This window comes from Lontra canadensis, unplaced genomic scaffold, assembly GCF_010015895.1.
Source record: "Lontra canadensis isolate GAN:19392208 unplaced genomic scaffold, GSC_riverotter_1.0 scaffold171, whole genome shotgun sequence".
Classification (NCBI taxonomy): domain Eukaryota; kingdom Metazoa; phylum Chordata; class Mammalia; order Carnivora; family Mustelidae; genus Lontra; species Lontra canadensis.
The window spans coordinates 359,163-375,893 of record NW_022631165.1 but is presented as its reverse complement, the minus strand read 5'-3'; the positions used below and the strand labels follow the sequence as shown (position 1 = coordinate 375,893).

General features: G+C 51.7%; 1 protein-coding gene across 3 annotated transcripts in view; it reads right to left on the bottom strand.

Annotated features, from left to right (window-relative positions):
* The window catches only part of RAB11FIP3 (RAB11 family interacting protein 3), a 77,014-nt gene extending 60,336 nt beyond the window's left edge, over window positions 1–16,678 (bottom strand). For 2 of the 3 annotated variants that reach the window (XM_032845884.1, XM_032845885.1), the window contains exon 1: window positions 15,891–16,678. In XM_032845884.1, the coding sequence (XP_032701775.1) occupies window positions 15,891–16,535 (645 nt within the window). In that variant the 5' untranslated portion in view covers window positions 16,536–16,678. The remainder of the gene's footprint in view (window positions 1–15,890) is intronic. The other variant, XM_032845886.1, reaches the window with a different exon arrangement.
* Between the last annotated feature and the right edge of the window lie 53 nt (window positions 16,679–16,731).

Here is a 16,731-nt window from a genome sequence, read left to right as displayed (position 1 = left end):
TACAAAAACCTAATCTACGTGGACGTTGTCAAAATACGGAAACTTACACAACAAAATGCAAGATAAGGCAAGCTAAACCAAATCACGTGTTGGCACAGATTTCCCACAGTCAGTATTTGGGGGAGAAGGGAAGGGGGTGGCAGTCTGTGTCCAGACCTGGCCCCCAACTGTGTGATGCTAACAAGTCCTGCTCCACTCACCACACAGGACAACGGCGAGGCCAGTGAGAGAAACACCAAGTCTGTTCTGACAGACGCTGTGCCGGACGTGGGGGACAGGGAGGGGCTCCAACGGAGCCCAGTGCGCTGAGGACCCAGCTGCTCTCCACCCCGTCCTGGAAGTCCACGGGAGGAACACTGCTCTGCTCGAGGCAAGGCCCTGACAATCCGGAGAGGCACGGGGCGCATAAGAGTAAAGAACAGAGGATGTGACGGCCGCCAAGGGAATGCCAGATGACCGGCCCAGGAAGTGAGAGCGGCAGCAGAGTCATACCTGCACCGAAAGGCCTGGGTGAGGATCTGACGTGGACCTGAGGCAGGAGGCCGAGTCAGGGCAGACCCGCGGAGCTGCTCCCGAAGCAGGACAGCGGCCCAGCGGCGGGGAGATGAGCCCCGGCACGAGAACCGGAGCCAGGACACAGCCAGGGAAGTCCCCGCGCTCGTGGACAGAGAGGACTACTGGCGGGTGCGCAGAAGACTAAACCAGCGGAAAGGTCCGGTGACTCCAGGAAAAGCCCGAGGCTGCGTTAGAGAGCAAAGGCAACCGCAGCGCGCGCCCAGCTCCCAGCGTCAGCTAGGAAGGCTGTCTGCGATCAGCACCGACGCAGAAGGCCGGCCTCAGCCAGACCCGGGCTAGCTGCATGGGAGGATGAAGGAGGCGGAAGGAAAGCACGTGGGTGCACCTGCCACAGGAGGGAGTCCAGAGGGAGTCCCTAAAGCTGGAGAAAACAGCCAGAGAAGGCAAGAGCCAGGACGGGGAGAAGGGGCTGTGAGGGGACTGCGGCAGGCACTACACCATCGGACGGCTGAGGCTCTACACACAGCAACAGTAAAACTAAACGGAAAGATAAAATTGAAGTACCAAAAGACAGCGGAGCCGGCTAAGGCTACCGAGTAGCAGGGCCGTGTCAGGAAGAGCGGGCCAGGGCACCGGGGGGCTCAGTCAGTGAGGCGTCCGCCTTCCGCTCAGGCCGGGGTCCTGGGGTCCTGGGACTGAGTCCCACATCGGGCTCCCTGCTCCGCAGGGGGTCTGCCTCTCCCCCTCCCGCTCCCCACTGCTCGTGCCTACTCTTCTCTTTCTCTCAAATAAATAAATAAAATCTTAAAAAGAAAAAAAGGAAGAAGGGACCAAGGTATGTGGTCCCGGCTTCTTCTCTGTGTTCCCACCAGACAGACGGCAGTGAGGACAGAGGGCAGCCCTGAGGCCTCCCGAGGGGCCAGCAGGGGCGGCCCCCAGGAAGCACTTGTGAAACCGTCCGGACAAACACAGCAGAGTGAGGGGTAGTGACACGGAGACGAGACTAGGTCTTTAAAGAGATGCAAACGTTTTCTAAACTCTCGAGAACGGCAGCTCTCTGGCCGAGACCCCAGGACCAGGAGCAGCAGCATCGCCTGGAACGGGTTAGAGACACATCTCTCACCAGACCCCGCTCAGACAACACAAACCAGGCACCGCGCGGTGAGCCCAGCAGTCAGTTCTGACAGGGTTTCCAGGGGATTCTGACGTGTGCTAGCTCGTGCCATCACGCGACAAGCTGGACACCTCAGCAGTTAAGACCGCTGTTCTCAACCAGTGCTCAGGGTCCCGGCGACCCTCATGTCCCAGGTGTTCTGCAAGATCAGATGAGACTTAGGACATTCCCAGACATTCTGCTTTCTGTGATCGCCCCTCATGAATGCACAGCGGAGGCTTGCACAGGCTGCGTGACTCCACAGACTGCTTCCAGAAGATGCAGGAGTCCCGTTCCCTTCGATGCAGTCAGATATTTAAGACACTTGCAAAAATGTGAAACAATGCCACTCTTCTCACTATTTCAGATACTAGCATCTTTCTTTAAAAAATGTCATCGGGGCGCCTGGGGGGCTCAGTGGGTTAAGCCTCTGCCTTCAGCTCAGGTCATGATCTCAGCGTCCTGGGATCAAGCCCCGTGTCGGGCTCTCTGCTCAGCAGGGAGCCTGCTTCTCCCCTCTCTCTCTCTGCCTGCCTCTCTGCCTCCTTGTGATCTCTGTCTGTCAAATAAATAAATAAAATCTTTAAAAATAAAAAATAAAAAAATTTAAAAATTTTTCCAATATGAGTAATTCGAAGGACATTTGCTATCCCTCCTCTACACGTACCAATCACTAATGTCCTTCCACGTTTGCTTCCCATCGCCTTCTACACGCCTGCACCTCTGTGCAGAACTGTTACAACTAAGCTGCAGCGGGACGCCTGGCCTGCTCAGGCAGTGTATGGGGCAACTCTCGATCTCAGGGTTGGGAGTTCGAGCCCCACAACGCATACAGAGATCACTTAAAAATGAGATCTTTTTCAAACATAACTAAGCTTCAGACATCGCTCTGCCTCCCTAAACGCTCCCAGAATGTATTTCCAAGGAATGAGGACCATCGTCCTACATAAAACCATTATGACACCCCTGACCTCAGGTAATCATCTGTCTTCAAATTTCCCCAATTACGCCAATAGTGGCCTTCACAGCTGTTCTGCTTCCCTTTAATCCAGTTTCTAACTGAGAACCAGGTATTAGTTGTCACAATTCCCCTCCTCTGTCTGGAAGAGTCCCCAGCCCTTTCTACGACACGGATTTTCAAGCGTCCAGAGCACTGTCGAGTGCCTGGCGGTCCGGGTTGTCGCGTTCTCTCTCCCTACCTGACGTCAGCAACAATGCCACCTGCCCCACCACAGCCTTACCCTCCATCACTGGGAAGTCAGCGCAGATCACGCCCGATCAAGCGGACTTGGGCAGACCTGTCTGTTGTCGAGTTCTCCTTTTCCGTTTGGCTCCGTCATCTGTGGAATGACACTCTGGAACGCAGCTCCCACTGTCTCCTCCCTCAAATGTTTACACCGTGGTTTCTGACAACCACTGGCCATCCTCCCTCGAATCAATGATTACCTTGGTCGTCACAGAACACGGATGCAGGAAAACAATACACAAACCTCCACGTCTCTCGCCTCCTACCCTGGAGCCCATTTGTCAGTAAGGTCTGTAAAGAGCCACGCGCCTTTGGGCTGTCACCAGGACTGTGTGTGCCACAGACTTTAAATTCAATGTACCCTTTATCATCATTACTCTCTTTTGGCACTCCCAATGTCCCAGATTTGCCCACTGGGAACCCATTCAAGCTGCTCCATTTCTGACATGTCCCCATCAATTTTTGAACACTTCCTTGCTTTCGGTACAAGATAATCCAGGCTCACATTAAATTTTGCCCACCTCAAACCTGAAATAAGGCATTTCTCTGAGGATCCCTGGTTCCTTTAGTGGGGAATGGTGTCTGCAACCATGATCTGGGGGTTAGGTGTACCCACTGCTACTAATGTCACTGGTCCTAGACCCTCTCTGAGAACAGAGCTAGATTATTTGATTATTTTACATCATGTCTTCCTACTGATACCCTCAGTTTAAATCCCAAGACAACAGGGTTCTCCTTCACCTTCTCCATACCACTTAGACCCTTTCTGCTGGAGAAGCCTGGTTCCCAGCACCTGCACACCCATTTGTTCTATCCGACACACACCCAAACTGACTTCAGAACTACTGTGTTGATCTATTAACGAACCTACTTCATGGTAAGTTTCTTTGCAGCTCTTTTTTTCTTCTGAATACAACTCGCTAAAGGTATACAGAGTAATGTGTTCACGGGACTTGAATTAATCCTTCCCATGTGGTTATGTTATTAATTCGATATACTTCCAGGTTCATTCAATTTGGTTTTCTTTCTATCATGGTTATCTTAATTTGTTTTTGAATACATGGGATATCTGGATGACCCAAGGTCAAAGACACAGAGGCATCTGAGTAGCTCAGTGGGTTGAGCGTCTGCCTTCAGGTCAGGCCAAGATTCCGGAGTCCCAGGATCCCAGGGTCAGCCCTGCATCGGGCTCCCTGCTTAGCAGGGAGTCTGCTTCTCCTTATGACCCTCCCCCTGTCCCATGCACATGCACACTCTCTCTCTCTCAAATGAATAAAATCTTAAAAAAAAAAAAAAAAAAAAAAAGCAAAGATACACAGACTCAGACAAGTTTCTCCCTCCCATATACCATAAACCCCGTCCCCACCCACTTGGGTAAATTACTTAAATTAGTTCCTTGTCTATCTTTCCTGCATTCATTTCCACTGCTTTCTAATTTTGCTTTCTCCCTTTCCTCCCTCCACCTCACCTCCTTACAGCCAGCTCCCACTGGCCCAGCCCTGTCCTGGAGCCAGTGACTCTTAAACCTTGATGAGCTGAGGATCACCAAACCAGGAAGACAGGTGAGGAGGAAAAGCCCGGTCTGGGGGCCATCAGGTGTGGTTTGTTTCTTTCCTTCTTTTTTCTTCTTTACAGTTTATTTATTTTTAGTAATCTCTACACCCAGCATGGGGCTCGAACTCACGACCCTGAGATCAAGAATTGCACACTCTTCTGACTGAGCCAACCAGGTCCCCTGAGGTGTGGTTTCTTTCCTTTCTGTTTTGTGTTGGTTTTTTGTTTTTAATTTTTAAGATTTATTTCTTTGAGAGAGCAAGTGAGCAACCCCGACATCATGACCTGAGCGGACATCAGGAGTCAGATGCTTAACTGGCTGAGCCCCGCAGGCACCCCATAAGGTGTAGTTTCTTAATTATGCTTAGCAAATCTCTTCATTTGAGCCAAGTCCGACACGTAGGGCTCTGCACCTCAGATCCCTCTTTTCTTTCTTTTTTAATTGTGATAAACCAACCATTTTAAAGATTACAGCCGTGTCCTGCGACATGAAGTACGTCCACAGTGTTGGACGACTGTCAGCGTCATCCATCTCCGGGACTTTTCCAACTTCCCACTAAGCATGACCTCCCCTCCCCTTTCCCACTCTCTGGTCTGACTCCTCTCGGAGCCCACCAGCAGAGGGTCACACACCCACTCTTAAGACTCACCATGATTCTGCATACGGACTTGTCTGCTCTTCCCACTTACTGCATCTTGGGCCTCCCTCCCTGCCAGTATGTAGAAACCCTCCCCTTTAGCTCTGCAGCTGCACCCTGTCCCGTGAACAGACCTCGCTCTTCTTGGACAGACACTGACAGTTTCCATATTTCATTCACAGACAATGCTGCAGTGAACACCTGTGTATCTGGTACGTTTTACTTGTGGAGGGATATCCTCAGGGTAAATCAGTGGAAGTAGGACAGTCAAGCCAAAGGGTCAGTGTGTGTGCAGATACTGCAAACCCCCCTTGATAATGAGGCCTGTACCACTCTGCACCCGCACCAGCAACATGACGGCACGTTGGCTTCCCAACAGCCTCACCGACAAAATGTGTTCAAGCGTCTCCACTGTTGCCAACATGATGAGGGAGACGTGCATCTAAGTGATGTAATTTGCATCCGTCTTTCTCATCGTGAATGAGCGTGAGTGTATTTTCACATGTTTACTGGCCACTTGTGTATCTCTTCCTGTGGGACGTCTTCATATTTTTTATCCATTTTTCTACCAGGTTTTTGTCTTTTTTCCTCTGATTTTAAGACTTTATTCATTTATTTGACAGAAAGCTAGCACAAGCAGGGCACAGAGCAGAGAGAGAGGGAGAAGCAGACTCCCCACTGAGCAGGGAGCCCAGTGTGGGGTTCTCTTCCTCCCCTGCCCTCCTGCTTGTGCACACTCACACACACACACACACTCTCTCCCTAAAACAGTCTTCTAAATAAATACAGATAAGAAATTTAATATTACAATATAATCATTAAGCAAAAATATATGTGTGTGCATATATGTATGTATGCATACGTGTGTGTGTGTACGATTAACCAGTTCGCTGGCAGGCAGCTTAATCAAAACAAAAGGTTTACAAACGCCCCTAGCTTGCTCATGACAGTAAAAAGCCAAGCACATTATTTTGTTACCCCACGGTTTAGGGCAATAATGGTCTTTACAGTGCCGAACAATTCCTCTTGTCCAAACACATAAACCACCTACCTATAAACAGACTTGCCAAACAGGTGCCACCCATCATTCACAGCCTAAGATGATTAAACTTGCTTAAAGAGAAACCAGAACAAATGATGTGAAATGAAAAAGAACAATGACTCTGTGAAGCCTCTGACACTGACATCAGTGACGAGCTCCCAATGTCGCGTCACCCCAGCGCAAAGAGGGCTATCGGCACTGAGCTCACTTCTGACTACAGCATGACGATTTAGCTGTGGGCACAGAAGGCTCTAAAACTTTGGTAAAAAATGTTTTAATCATCCAACAAAAGAAAAAGGAAAATAGATTATTTAACAAACTAGAATCCCAAGAGCTGTATATTCTTAAATCCTTTGAAAGCACGGGTCTTTAGAAAATTACTTAGCAGGGGGCGCCTGGGGAGCTCAGTCAGGGAAGCATCTGCCTTCAGCTCAAGTCGTGATCCCGGGGTCCTGGGAACGAGTTCCGCATCGGGCTCCCCACCTGGTCAAAGTGGGGCCTGCCTCTCCCTCTCCCACTCCCCCTGCTTGTGCGCACTCTCTCTCTCTCATTCTGTCAAATAAATAAAATCTAAAAAAGAAGAGAAAAGAAAAACAAAATTACTTAGGCTTTGTTCTCAGATTTCAGCATCCAAAAGAAAAGGGGGGGAGGTGCCTGGGTGGCTCATTTGGCTCAGCACCCGACTCCTGATTTCGGCTCAGATCATGATCTCAGGCTTCTGGGATGGAGCCCCACGCTGGGCTCCACACTCAGCGGCAAACCTGCTTGAGATTCTCTCTCCCTCTGCCTCTGCCCCTCCCCCTGCCTCTGCCCCTCCCCCCACTCATGCTCACGCGCACCAACACACACGTGCTCTCTCTCCCTCCCTCTCTAAAATAGACAAATAAATATTTCTTAAAAATTAGCTAGCATTTAGGGGCGCCTGGGTGGCTCGGTGGGTTAAAGCCTCTGCCTTCGGCTCAGGTCATGATCCCAGGGTCCTGGGATCGAGCCCCACATCGGGCTCTCTGCTTGGCCAGGAGCCTGCTTCCCTTCCTCTCTCTCTGCCTGTCTCTCTGCCTGCTTGTGATCTCTGTCTGTCAAATAAATAAATAAAATTTAAAAAAAAATTATTTAAAAAAAATTAGCTAGCATTTAAAAAAAAAAAACTAGAAACAGCTAAGATTTTACAATTTTAGAAGTATCTAGAGTTTCAAGTCATCAACATACAGACACTATGTGCATAAGGGGCTTCTGCCCTACTGTGACACTGGTCATCATGCTCTATTCAAGCCATGAATGCTAAAATGTTACTTGGCCCTTCAGTCTGTCTCACACTGAGTGTCATCCACACTACCAGATGCCCACATATGTCCCTGCAGAGAAGGGGGTGGCACCCATTCAAATCCTGCCGCCGTGAGCCCAAGACTGAGCTTGCCCAAAGAGAGGCTTAGAGACAAGGAGCCAGAACACCTGTCCAAGCAGCACAGACAGAACGTTAGACGTTAACTCAACACTCGCTCTGGTTTTGAAACTTATGACAAACCCAAGACCACCACAAAATCACAACCAGAGTAATACTAACTTGCCTAAAATTGCCTAAATATTTGGACGGAAGGGGCACCTGGGTGGCTCAGATGGTTGGGCATCCACCTTTGGCTCAGGTCATAATCCCAGGGTCCTGGGATCGAGCCCCACATCAGGCTCTCTGCTCAGCAGGAAGCTTGCTTCTCCCTCTTCCACTCCCCACCCCTTGTGTTCCCTCTCTCACTGTCTCCCTCTCTGCCCAATAAATTAATAAATAAAAATCTTTAAAAAAATATATTTGGATGGAAACACAAAACTGTACCTTCTGGAAAAATTTCTTTTCCTCCCCAACCATGATACTGAATCATTTATCTACTGGTCTCCACTCCTGAAAATTGCAGGGCCATGCTTTTCCCCAGAAGTTCTCAGAGTTACTTGTGTTATGAGACACTGAGGAAAGCACAACGCCCACCTCGTAGCCAGCCGTCAAGAATCACAGACACTCTTAGACTATGCATTTCACCAAACACCAACACAGATCGACAGTCTGTCTTTGATAAGCATCTGAATATGTCAATTCAATGTTCTGTATCAGTACATTAAAGGGGCGCCTGGGTGGCTCAGTGTTAACCCGGTTAAGCATCCAACTTGGGTTTCAGCTCAGGTCATGATCTTGTGGTTCTGGGAATGAGCCCCACGTCGGGCTCCCTGCTTATCAGGGAGTCAGTCGGCTTGTCTCTCTCTCTGCTCCTTCCCTTGGCTCCCTTTCTCTCTGAAATAAATAAATCTTAAAAAAAAAATTAACTGGAAAACCTGAGTTTCTTTAGATATATTCTGTAAATTGATCTAAAACCTTAACTAAGTTAAAGTAAAACATATAAGTATCTTTATTTTTTTTAAGATTTATTTGACAGAGAGATAAATAGAGAGAGACAGAGAGGGAACACAAACGGGGAGCGGCAGAGGGCGAGGGAGAAGCAGGCTCCCCATGAAGCAGGGAGCCTGATGCAGAGCTTGATCCCAGGACTCTGGGATCATGACCTGAACTGAAGGCAGACACTTAATGACTGAGCCACCCAGGCGCCCCAAGTATCTTATCTTTAGAGTGTAATTTTTGGGGCGCCTGGGTGGCTCAGTAGGTGAAGTGTCAGCCTTTTGCTTGGGTCACGATCCCAGAGTCCTGGCACCGGGCTCTCTGCTCATCGGGAAGCCTACTTCTCCCTCTCCCACTCCCCCTGCTTGTGCTCCCTCTCTTGCTCTCTGTCAGATAAATAAATAAAATCTTCAAAAAAGGGGGGGGACACCTGGGTGGTTCAGTGTTAATAAGCCTCTGCCTTTGGCTCAGGTTGGGATCGAGCCCCGCACTGGGGGGGGGGGGTCTCTGCTCAGCAGGGAGCCTGCTTCCCCCTGTCTCTCTGCCTGCCTCTCTGCCTACTTGTGATCTCTATGTCAAATAAATAAATCTTTTTCTTAAAAAAGCGTGTAACTTTTATTTCTAAAGATTGTAATGGCATTTTTTACCAGATTTCCTTTTTATACTGTTTGAAATTTATAATACATATATAGGCACTACTTTCCAAGACAAAATAAAAATCACTAACAAAATTTGGCCAGTACCTCAAATGAAACCAACCCCATTCCTACAGACCCTCTCGCGCCACACAAATACAGCTTCCCAATACACACATGCACACACACAAACAACTAGAACTAATTTTTAGGGTTTCCTTCAAGATTCTTCCACGTGGGGGGTGCCTGGGTGGCTCAGTGGGTTAAGCCTCTGCCTTCGGCTCAGGTCATGATCCCAGAGTCCTGGGATCGAGTCCCGCATGGGGTTCTCTGCTCAGCAGGGAGCCTGCTTCCCCTCCCCTCTCTGTCTCTGCCTGCCTCTCTGCCTACTTGTGATCTCTCTGTCAAATAAATAAATAAAATCTTAAAAAAAAAAAAAAAAAGACTCTTCCACATGGGTAATTTTTACATAGTTAAAACCATGGTATACAGGGCGCCTGGGTGGCTCAGTGGGTTGGGCCTCTGCCTTCAGCTCAGGGCATGATCCCAAGGTCCTAGGATTGAGGCCCGCATTGGGCTCTCTGCTCAGCAAGGAGCCTGCTTCTCTCTCTGCCTGCCTCTCTGCCTACTTGTGATCTCTCTCCGTCAAAGTGAATAAATAAAATCTTAAAAAAAAAAAAAAAAAAAAGCTGTGGTACATATACCACTCTCCTCGTCTCAGAAGCACTAATCAGAAATACTTCTGGGACTGTCATTCTCACTTTTAAGGGCCACATAACAGTGTTCAGGGGATCCCTAATTCTTCTGCCCGATATTTCAATTTTTTTTTATTGCAATGTCTTTATTGCATTACTGGAGCAAGTTGGCCAATTTTTTTTTAAAGATTTTATTTATTTATTTGACAGAGAGAGATCACAAGTAGGCAGAGAAGCAGGGGGGGGCAGGCTCCCCGCCAAGCAGAGAGCCCGATGCGGCACTCGATCCCAGGACCCTGAGATCATGACCTGAGCTGAAGGCAGACGTTTAACCCACTGAGCCACCCAGGCGCCCCCAATATTTCAATTTTAACAGATGTTTAGACCCTGTTTCCAGAACTTAAAGTAATTGTAAGGTAAGCAATCCATCAGCTTGGTGCCACTGACAGCCCGATCTGGGTGGTCTACATGGAACTAAATTCCTCCTGTATGTCAGATCCTATGATGGAGTAACCCCTTGCAATTCTAAATCCTTCTGGAAGAACTAAACTTTAGGTTTCCTTTAGGCAACTGGTATCAGAGATCTCCAATTTCAAAAGACAGGTCAAAAAGTGGGTTCCCAACAGGAAAGATGGGACTTGGACCGTTTTTATGCAATGAAGCATTTATGACATATATCTTAATTTACATTTAAATACTTTGTAGCTATCTCTGGGAAGTGAGATCACAAAGGATTTCTCTCACTTTGCTACTGATATCATTCAGTTTCCTCTTTGTAAACAATGAACATCCGTAATGTAATTTCGCTTCTATCCAGAGTGATCTCAGCTGTGTACAAATCTCTGTGGGGATGTGTAGAAAAAGGTTTGGAAGGAGACGCGCTACAATGCTAAAGGTGTTTCTCTCAGAACAGTGGGGTCATTGGTTATTTTTTTGTTTTACATGTTATATCACTTTGCATTTTCCAATTTTTTAATAATAAGCCTGTATTACTTTTATAATACGAAAAAAGCCATTTTAAGACACTAACAAAGTTGCCTGTGATCCAAGCACAGAAAGGAACGTCACCTGCCTTTCAGCAATTCCTTCAACACGCAGACCCAGAGCCACGCACACACACCCCACACCAGCTCCCACAGACACCTGCTCCCACACCTGTGTCCGTTCCCTCTCTCACACAGATGCACTCACACTCAAATTCAAGGCTAGGAGAGAAACGGGAAGGACACTGCCTGTCCCTAGGAACTTCCAGCTGCTCACCAGCAGGGGTGCGGGATGCAGAAGCAGGGAGACCTGAGCACCGACACCTCCCTCAGCAGCCTACTTACAAGCGCCGAAAAGGACGATGCCTACAAGGTCACTGGAGGGCGTCCGGCATTTCAATGTGTAGGTGCTCTGGAAAGGATCAGAGACTATCAAGATGGAAACACGTATGTGTGCATAATCTCAAAATGTGGAGATAATCTTTATGATTATTAATTCCTTAGAAAAATAAAGCCAAAAGAAACGAATCCTTTCCTACAATGCTCCTCAAATTTACTTGACAAATTCCTTTTAGGATGAGCTGGTCACAGCTACAAAAGCATCAGCCCTCTTGATGTGGGAAACAACGGCAGAAGAAAAACTATTAAATTTCCTTACTACCTAGAACCCCACTGACAAGTCCTTAAACAGGCAGAGTGACATTCCTTCAGGGCCTTGATGCTGACACTGCTGAGGGCCAAAGGCAATCCTAGCCCAACCCCTCTTACCTCCTCCCCACCTCCCAACCCACCCTGTAAGTCTACTCTAACATACAAAAACTCCTTTGGAAACTCCCTTTATCTCTACCCCTGAGATACATGCTGGCAATCATCCCCCAAGCATGTGGCCCACTGCGACACACACCTGAAGAGTCTCATGACTCAGGTTTTATTAGACGGTAATAAATGACCTTTACCCAACGGCTAGCCCCCTCAAGGGCCTAGAAACCTTGCTTCCAAAATTCCTCAGAGACTTAAGCTTTTCTTAACCCCCTCCCAACTTGAAAGTACTATAATGGGCCACTCGTCACCACCCCAGTGCGGCTCTTTCTGCCCACGGGTCCTGGCCTCCTGCTTTAACAAAACCACATTTTTGGGGGGGCGCCTGGGTGGCTTAGTGGGTTAAGTCTCTGCCTTCGGCTCAGGTCATGATCTCAGGGTCCTGGGATGGAGCCCCGCGTCGCAGTGGGCTCTCTGCTCAGCAGGGAGCCTGCTTCCTCCTCTCTCTCAGCCTGCCTCTGCCTACTTGTGATCTCTCTCTCTGTCAAATAAATAAGATCTTTTAATAAATAAATAAATAAATAAACAAAACCACATTTTTGCGCCAAAGGCATCTCGAGAATTCTTTCTTGGCCATCAGCTTCGAACCCTAACATTCTTTCCTACATCCCTCTAGGTATGAAGGGGTCATATGATGAAGACTCTTCAGAAATGTTGAGGCCTTAAAAATAACCTATCCCAACCCAGCAACTATCGCCTGAATGGCTAGGACCACAAAGTCCTGTCCCAGCAAGAGCAGCGAGAAAACTGCCCCGCAGTCCTTCCTCTCCTTCCCTCTGCTGACTACCGCCAGCCCCGTGTCCCATTACCCCACATCTGATCTACCGCCAGATGATGTAAGGGGACCCACACACACCATGACACGGCTAAAGAAAGACGGACACAGCAGCCGTCTGTTTTATAAGTAGGAGCTGCTGCCATGAAAAATTCAGGTAATCGGCCTCAATAATTTAAAATTCCTCCTTCACACACAGGTTACTCAACATGCTACCTTTGCGTACCTGACCCTACCCGAGAACAATCTAGCTGCTGTCATCAAGAACGATAACATGACCAGCCTCGGAGCCTCGCGCATGCCGTATTTTGAAATCTCACAGCGGAGAGTACAGAGACTTAGGGTCGTTGCTGCTGTTACCCACCTTATCTCTTCCCAGGGCCTCTGAAAAACCCCGGCTGTTTCAGGCAGAACCCTTATCTCTTACAGACACGTACTTTGGTGCAGACGGCGAGGTTCTCGGTCAGGCTCACGCTTCCCACACGCGCGCAGGTGGGGCTGCGCAGAGGCACGGAGACAGCGGAGACTGTGCGGCGGCCTGGGATGGGCGTGTCACTAAACTGCTCCCTCTACTTCTAGGGTGTTCCGGGCTTTTCGTTTTAAAAGTTTAAAAATACTCATCACGAGGTAGAATTCCTCAGTTTCCTTTAAAACTACTTCACTATCGGGGCACCTGGGTGGCTCAGTCGGTTAAGCCTCGACTTGGGCTCAGGTCAAGATGGGGGGTTCCTAGGATTCAGGTGGCAGTAAAGGGCTCTGTGCTCCGCAGGGAGTCTGCTTCTCCCTCTCCCTCGCCCTCCACCCCGCTCCGGCACAGGTATGCGCGCTCTCTCTAATAAATAAAGTCTTTAAAAATAAACTACTCCACTATCAGACAGTATTTTTTCTCTTAGCTCCTCTATAATGCATTCTGACATCAGACTTGGAAAAAGCAATCCTGAGTCATAATAAAGGCCAGCAAAGCTTACACACGGGCCCAAAAACCAACCCTTCATCACTCTGTAAAATATCCGCTCCAAAGCAAGAACTCTCCTCCACCGTCCCAGGAAGCTTGTCCAGGTCCAGGTACGGAGACAACCACGCCTAGGACCGCCTCTTCCAGAGCAGTCTCAGACAGCAGGACGGGGATGCCACAGATCTCCCCATACACAGCCATCCCCCCAAACCCCAAGTCACCTGGGCTTTGCCCCCAAATTTAAAATTCCACCAGAAGGGGCGCCTGGGTGGCTCAGTGGGTTAAAGCCTCTAACTTCGGCTCGGGTCATGATCCCAGGGGCCTGGGATCCGGCCCCCGCATCGGGCTCTCTGCCCAGCGGGGAGCCTGCTTCCTTTCCTCTCTCTCTGCCTGCCTCTCTGCCTACTTGTGATCTCTGTCAAATAAATAAATAAAATCTTTAAAAAAAATAAATAAAATAAAATAAAATTCCACCAGGAGAGGGGTACTTGGGTGGCTCAGGTTTCGGCTCAGGTCATGATCTCAGGGTCCGTGCCCTCCCTTGCCCTCCTCCTCTCCTACTCTCCCTCATCGGTGCATGCTCTCGCTCCCTCTCCCCACAGTAAATAAATAAAATCTCAAAATTCTACCAGGAGCTATCAGAGCAAAGAATTCCGATTCATTTCTACTTGGTGATTACAAGAAAGCTTTTTCCCACTATGATGAACACGGACAGTTACAAAAGGTGTTTCTCAAATGAAAAGGACTTTATGGGAGTCAGTAACACGAAACTCTGTGGAAGTATTTTCAGAGACCGAATCTAGTAACCTGGGAGCCACCTCAAGGCTGTGAGCTCATCCCTGCTCGAGCACGGACCATGCATGAGGGCTTGCAAAATTATTCATCCGTCCCGGGCTTCCAGTCCCTGCCTGCAGAGAGAGATGGAAAACGCCTGCCTAGGGCGTCTGGGTGGCTCAGTGGGTTAAGCCTCTGCCTTCGACTCAGGTCATGATCCCGGGGTTCTGGGATCGAGCCCCGCATCAGGCTCTCTGCTCGGCGGGGAGCCTGCTTCCTCATCTCTCTCTCAGCCTGCCTCTCCGCCTACTTGTGATCTCTGTCAAATAAATAAATAAAATCTTTAAAAAAAAAAAAAAAAAACCCTGCCTACTACCGCCCCAGAAACAGTGGCGACCCAGAGAAAACACACCTGAGCTTCACGTAAGCCAAAGAGTGCGGTCTCAGAGCCAGGTCCCGGCAAACAAGAACAAGTGGCCTACCTCCCTAGCAGCTGTGACTGGTGTGCGGAGGAAGGCTCTGTCTGGAGAGAAGGCACGAGGATGCCCACGGTGCTCTGGAGGCCAGCGGCACAAAGGAAAAGCAGGAAAAGACACTGGCCCAGCAATCGCAATCCGTGCGGCCCACAGGGCACGCGGTCAGGCACACAGCTCTGTGCCCATCAGACTGCGAGGTGGGCCCGTCGCAGCAATGCCTTCCACACAGACCAAACACAAGCAGCGCTGACCCCGCCGTGCCCACACCGACATGCCCATCCTCCCGGGCTGACCACTCGGCCCAAGGAGCCGCGAGGGGGGGCCCACATCTTCACCGGGACAGCTCGGACAGCTCGAGGCGCCCTGGATACCCGTTGGTACCAGGATCCCTCACGGAGGTTTCCACAGGTTACAAACCACACCCTCAATACCAGGGGGTGAACTGCACCTCCTCTCCTGAAGCCCTCGCGGCTGGACGGCACTGTGCACTCGAACCCCCACTTACAAGTGTCTGCAGTCAGTGCAACACCAACACCAGCAAATCAGCGTGCCAGGGGCCCTGCAGTGTCTCCCGCGACCCTGCGTGAGCACCTTTCTCTCAACGCAAACTTCCGCAGGAGCTAGATCCAGGCCAAGGACTGATCCTGACGCCCCTCCTCGGCGGCCACCCGCCACCCATGACACACCGCACTGTGCACTCGTCACGGGTCTGCACCTCTGGCTCCCGCAGGAAGCGGCGCGCGGACGGCGCTGGGCTCCTGGTACTCTGCTTCCTGCTCCCGCGCCCCTTCCTCCGCGGCCAGTTTCCTTCCGTCCAGCACTCAAGGGTAGCACGGAAACTTCCCGCCTTCGCTCAAGAGCAGCCGAGGCCGAACGCGCGCCCGCCGCGCCGCCCAGTGCGCTCAGAGCAGCATGCGTCGGTTCGCACGATGACCAGCGGCCAGCCGCGCTCGGGCCTTTGCGGTGCCTTCAACCGAGGGGCCCAGGACCCTCAGCTCGGGGACTCGCTGGGCCCTGCTTCACTGCGGGGCCCTTCGACCCGGGCCCCTCTACGCGTGGCCGGGAGCTCCCCCCGCGGGCAAACAGCCAGCCTGCCCGGCTCGGGAGGACCGGGTGGGGGAGGGGGCAGGGAGAGAGAATGAGTCTCCCCAAACCCGCGAGCGGAACGTCAGCGAAGACAGCGCGCGCTGCCCGGCCGCGGAGGCCCGTGCCGGCAGGGCGCAGGGCCCGGGGGCGCCCGCCCGGTTACCTGCTCTGCCCCGTAGACCGTGGCGAACTGGACGAAGTCCTCGATGCGGACGAAGCCGTCCCCGTCGCCGTCCAGGGCGTCGAACACGGCTCGAAGGCGGGGGCCGTCCTCCGGACACGCCGCGGGCTCGCTCGGGAGCGGGCAGGTCTGGCTGAAGTCCGAGGGCCGGTCCGGATGCCCGGGACCCACGTCGAGCGTCAGCTCGCCCACCGCGGGCGAGGGGAAGCCGGGGAAGAAGTCGACCTCGCCCCTCACGTGCCGGCTGTGCCTGGAACCCTGCACGCGGAGAGAGGGGCTCTCCGGGCGAACCGGGGCTCCGTAATCCGCTGGCTCCTCAGTCCAGGACAGAAGCGGGCCGAGTTCCGGCAGCTGACGGCCGGGGTCCGCGCAGGCGGCTCGGGCCGGCAGCAGGTAAGAGGTGCCTGGGCCCGGGGCAGGTGCCCAGGCGCTCTCGGGGCGCGCGTCCGGCCCCGGGGCTCGCCCGGCGCTCAGGTCCGCCCCGGCATCGGCGCAGGCCGCGGCCTCCGGGGGGCCGGGCTCCGGGCGCGGGGCGGGGTCGGCCCCCGGCCGGTCGGGCCCGCCAGGCTCGGCGTCGGGGCACGGGCCGCCCGCGGGGAAGGCCGGCCGGCCCGGCTCCATCTTCATGGGCGCGCCCCCGGCCGCGGCGCAGGCCCGCGAGGCCAGTGGTGCGGCGGGCGGCGCGGGCGGCAGACAAAGGCGCTCAGGGCGCGGCGGCGGGCGCGGGCATCCCCGCGGCGGCGCGGGCGGGCGCGCGCGGGGCGCCCGGGCTGCTCCGGCTGGCGCTCGGGCCCTGCTCCGCCCTCGCCCGTCTTCGCGCGGC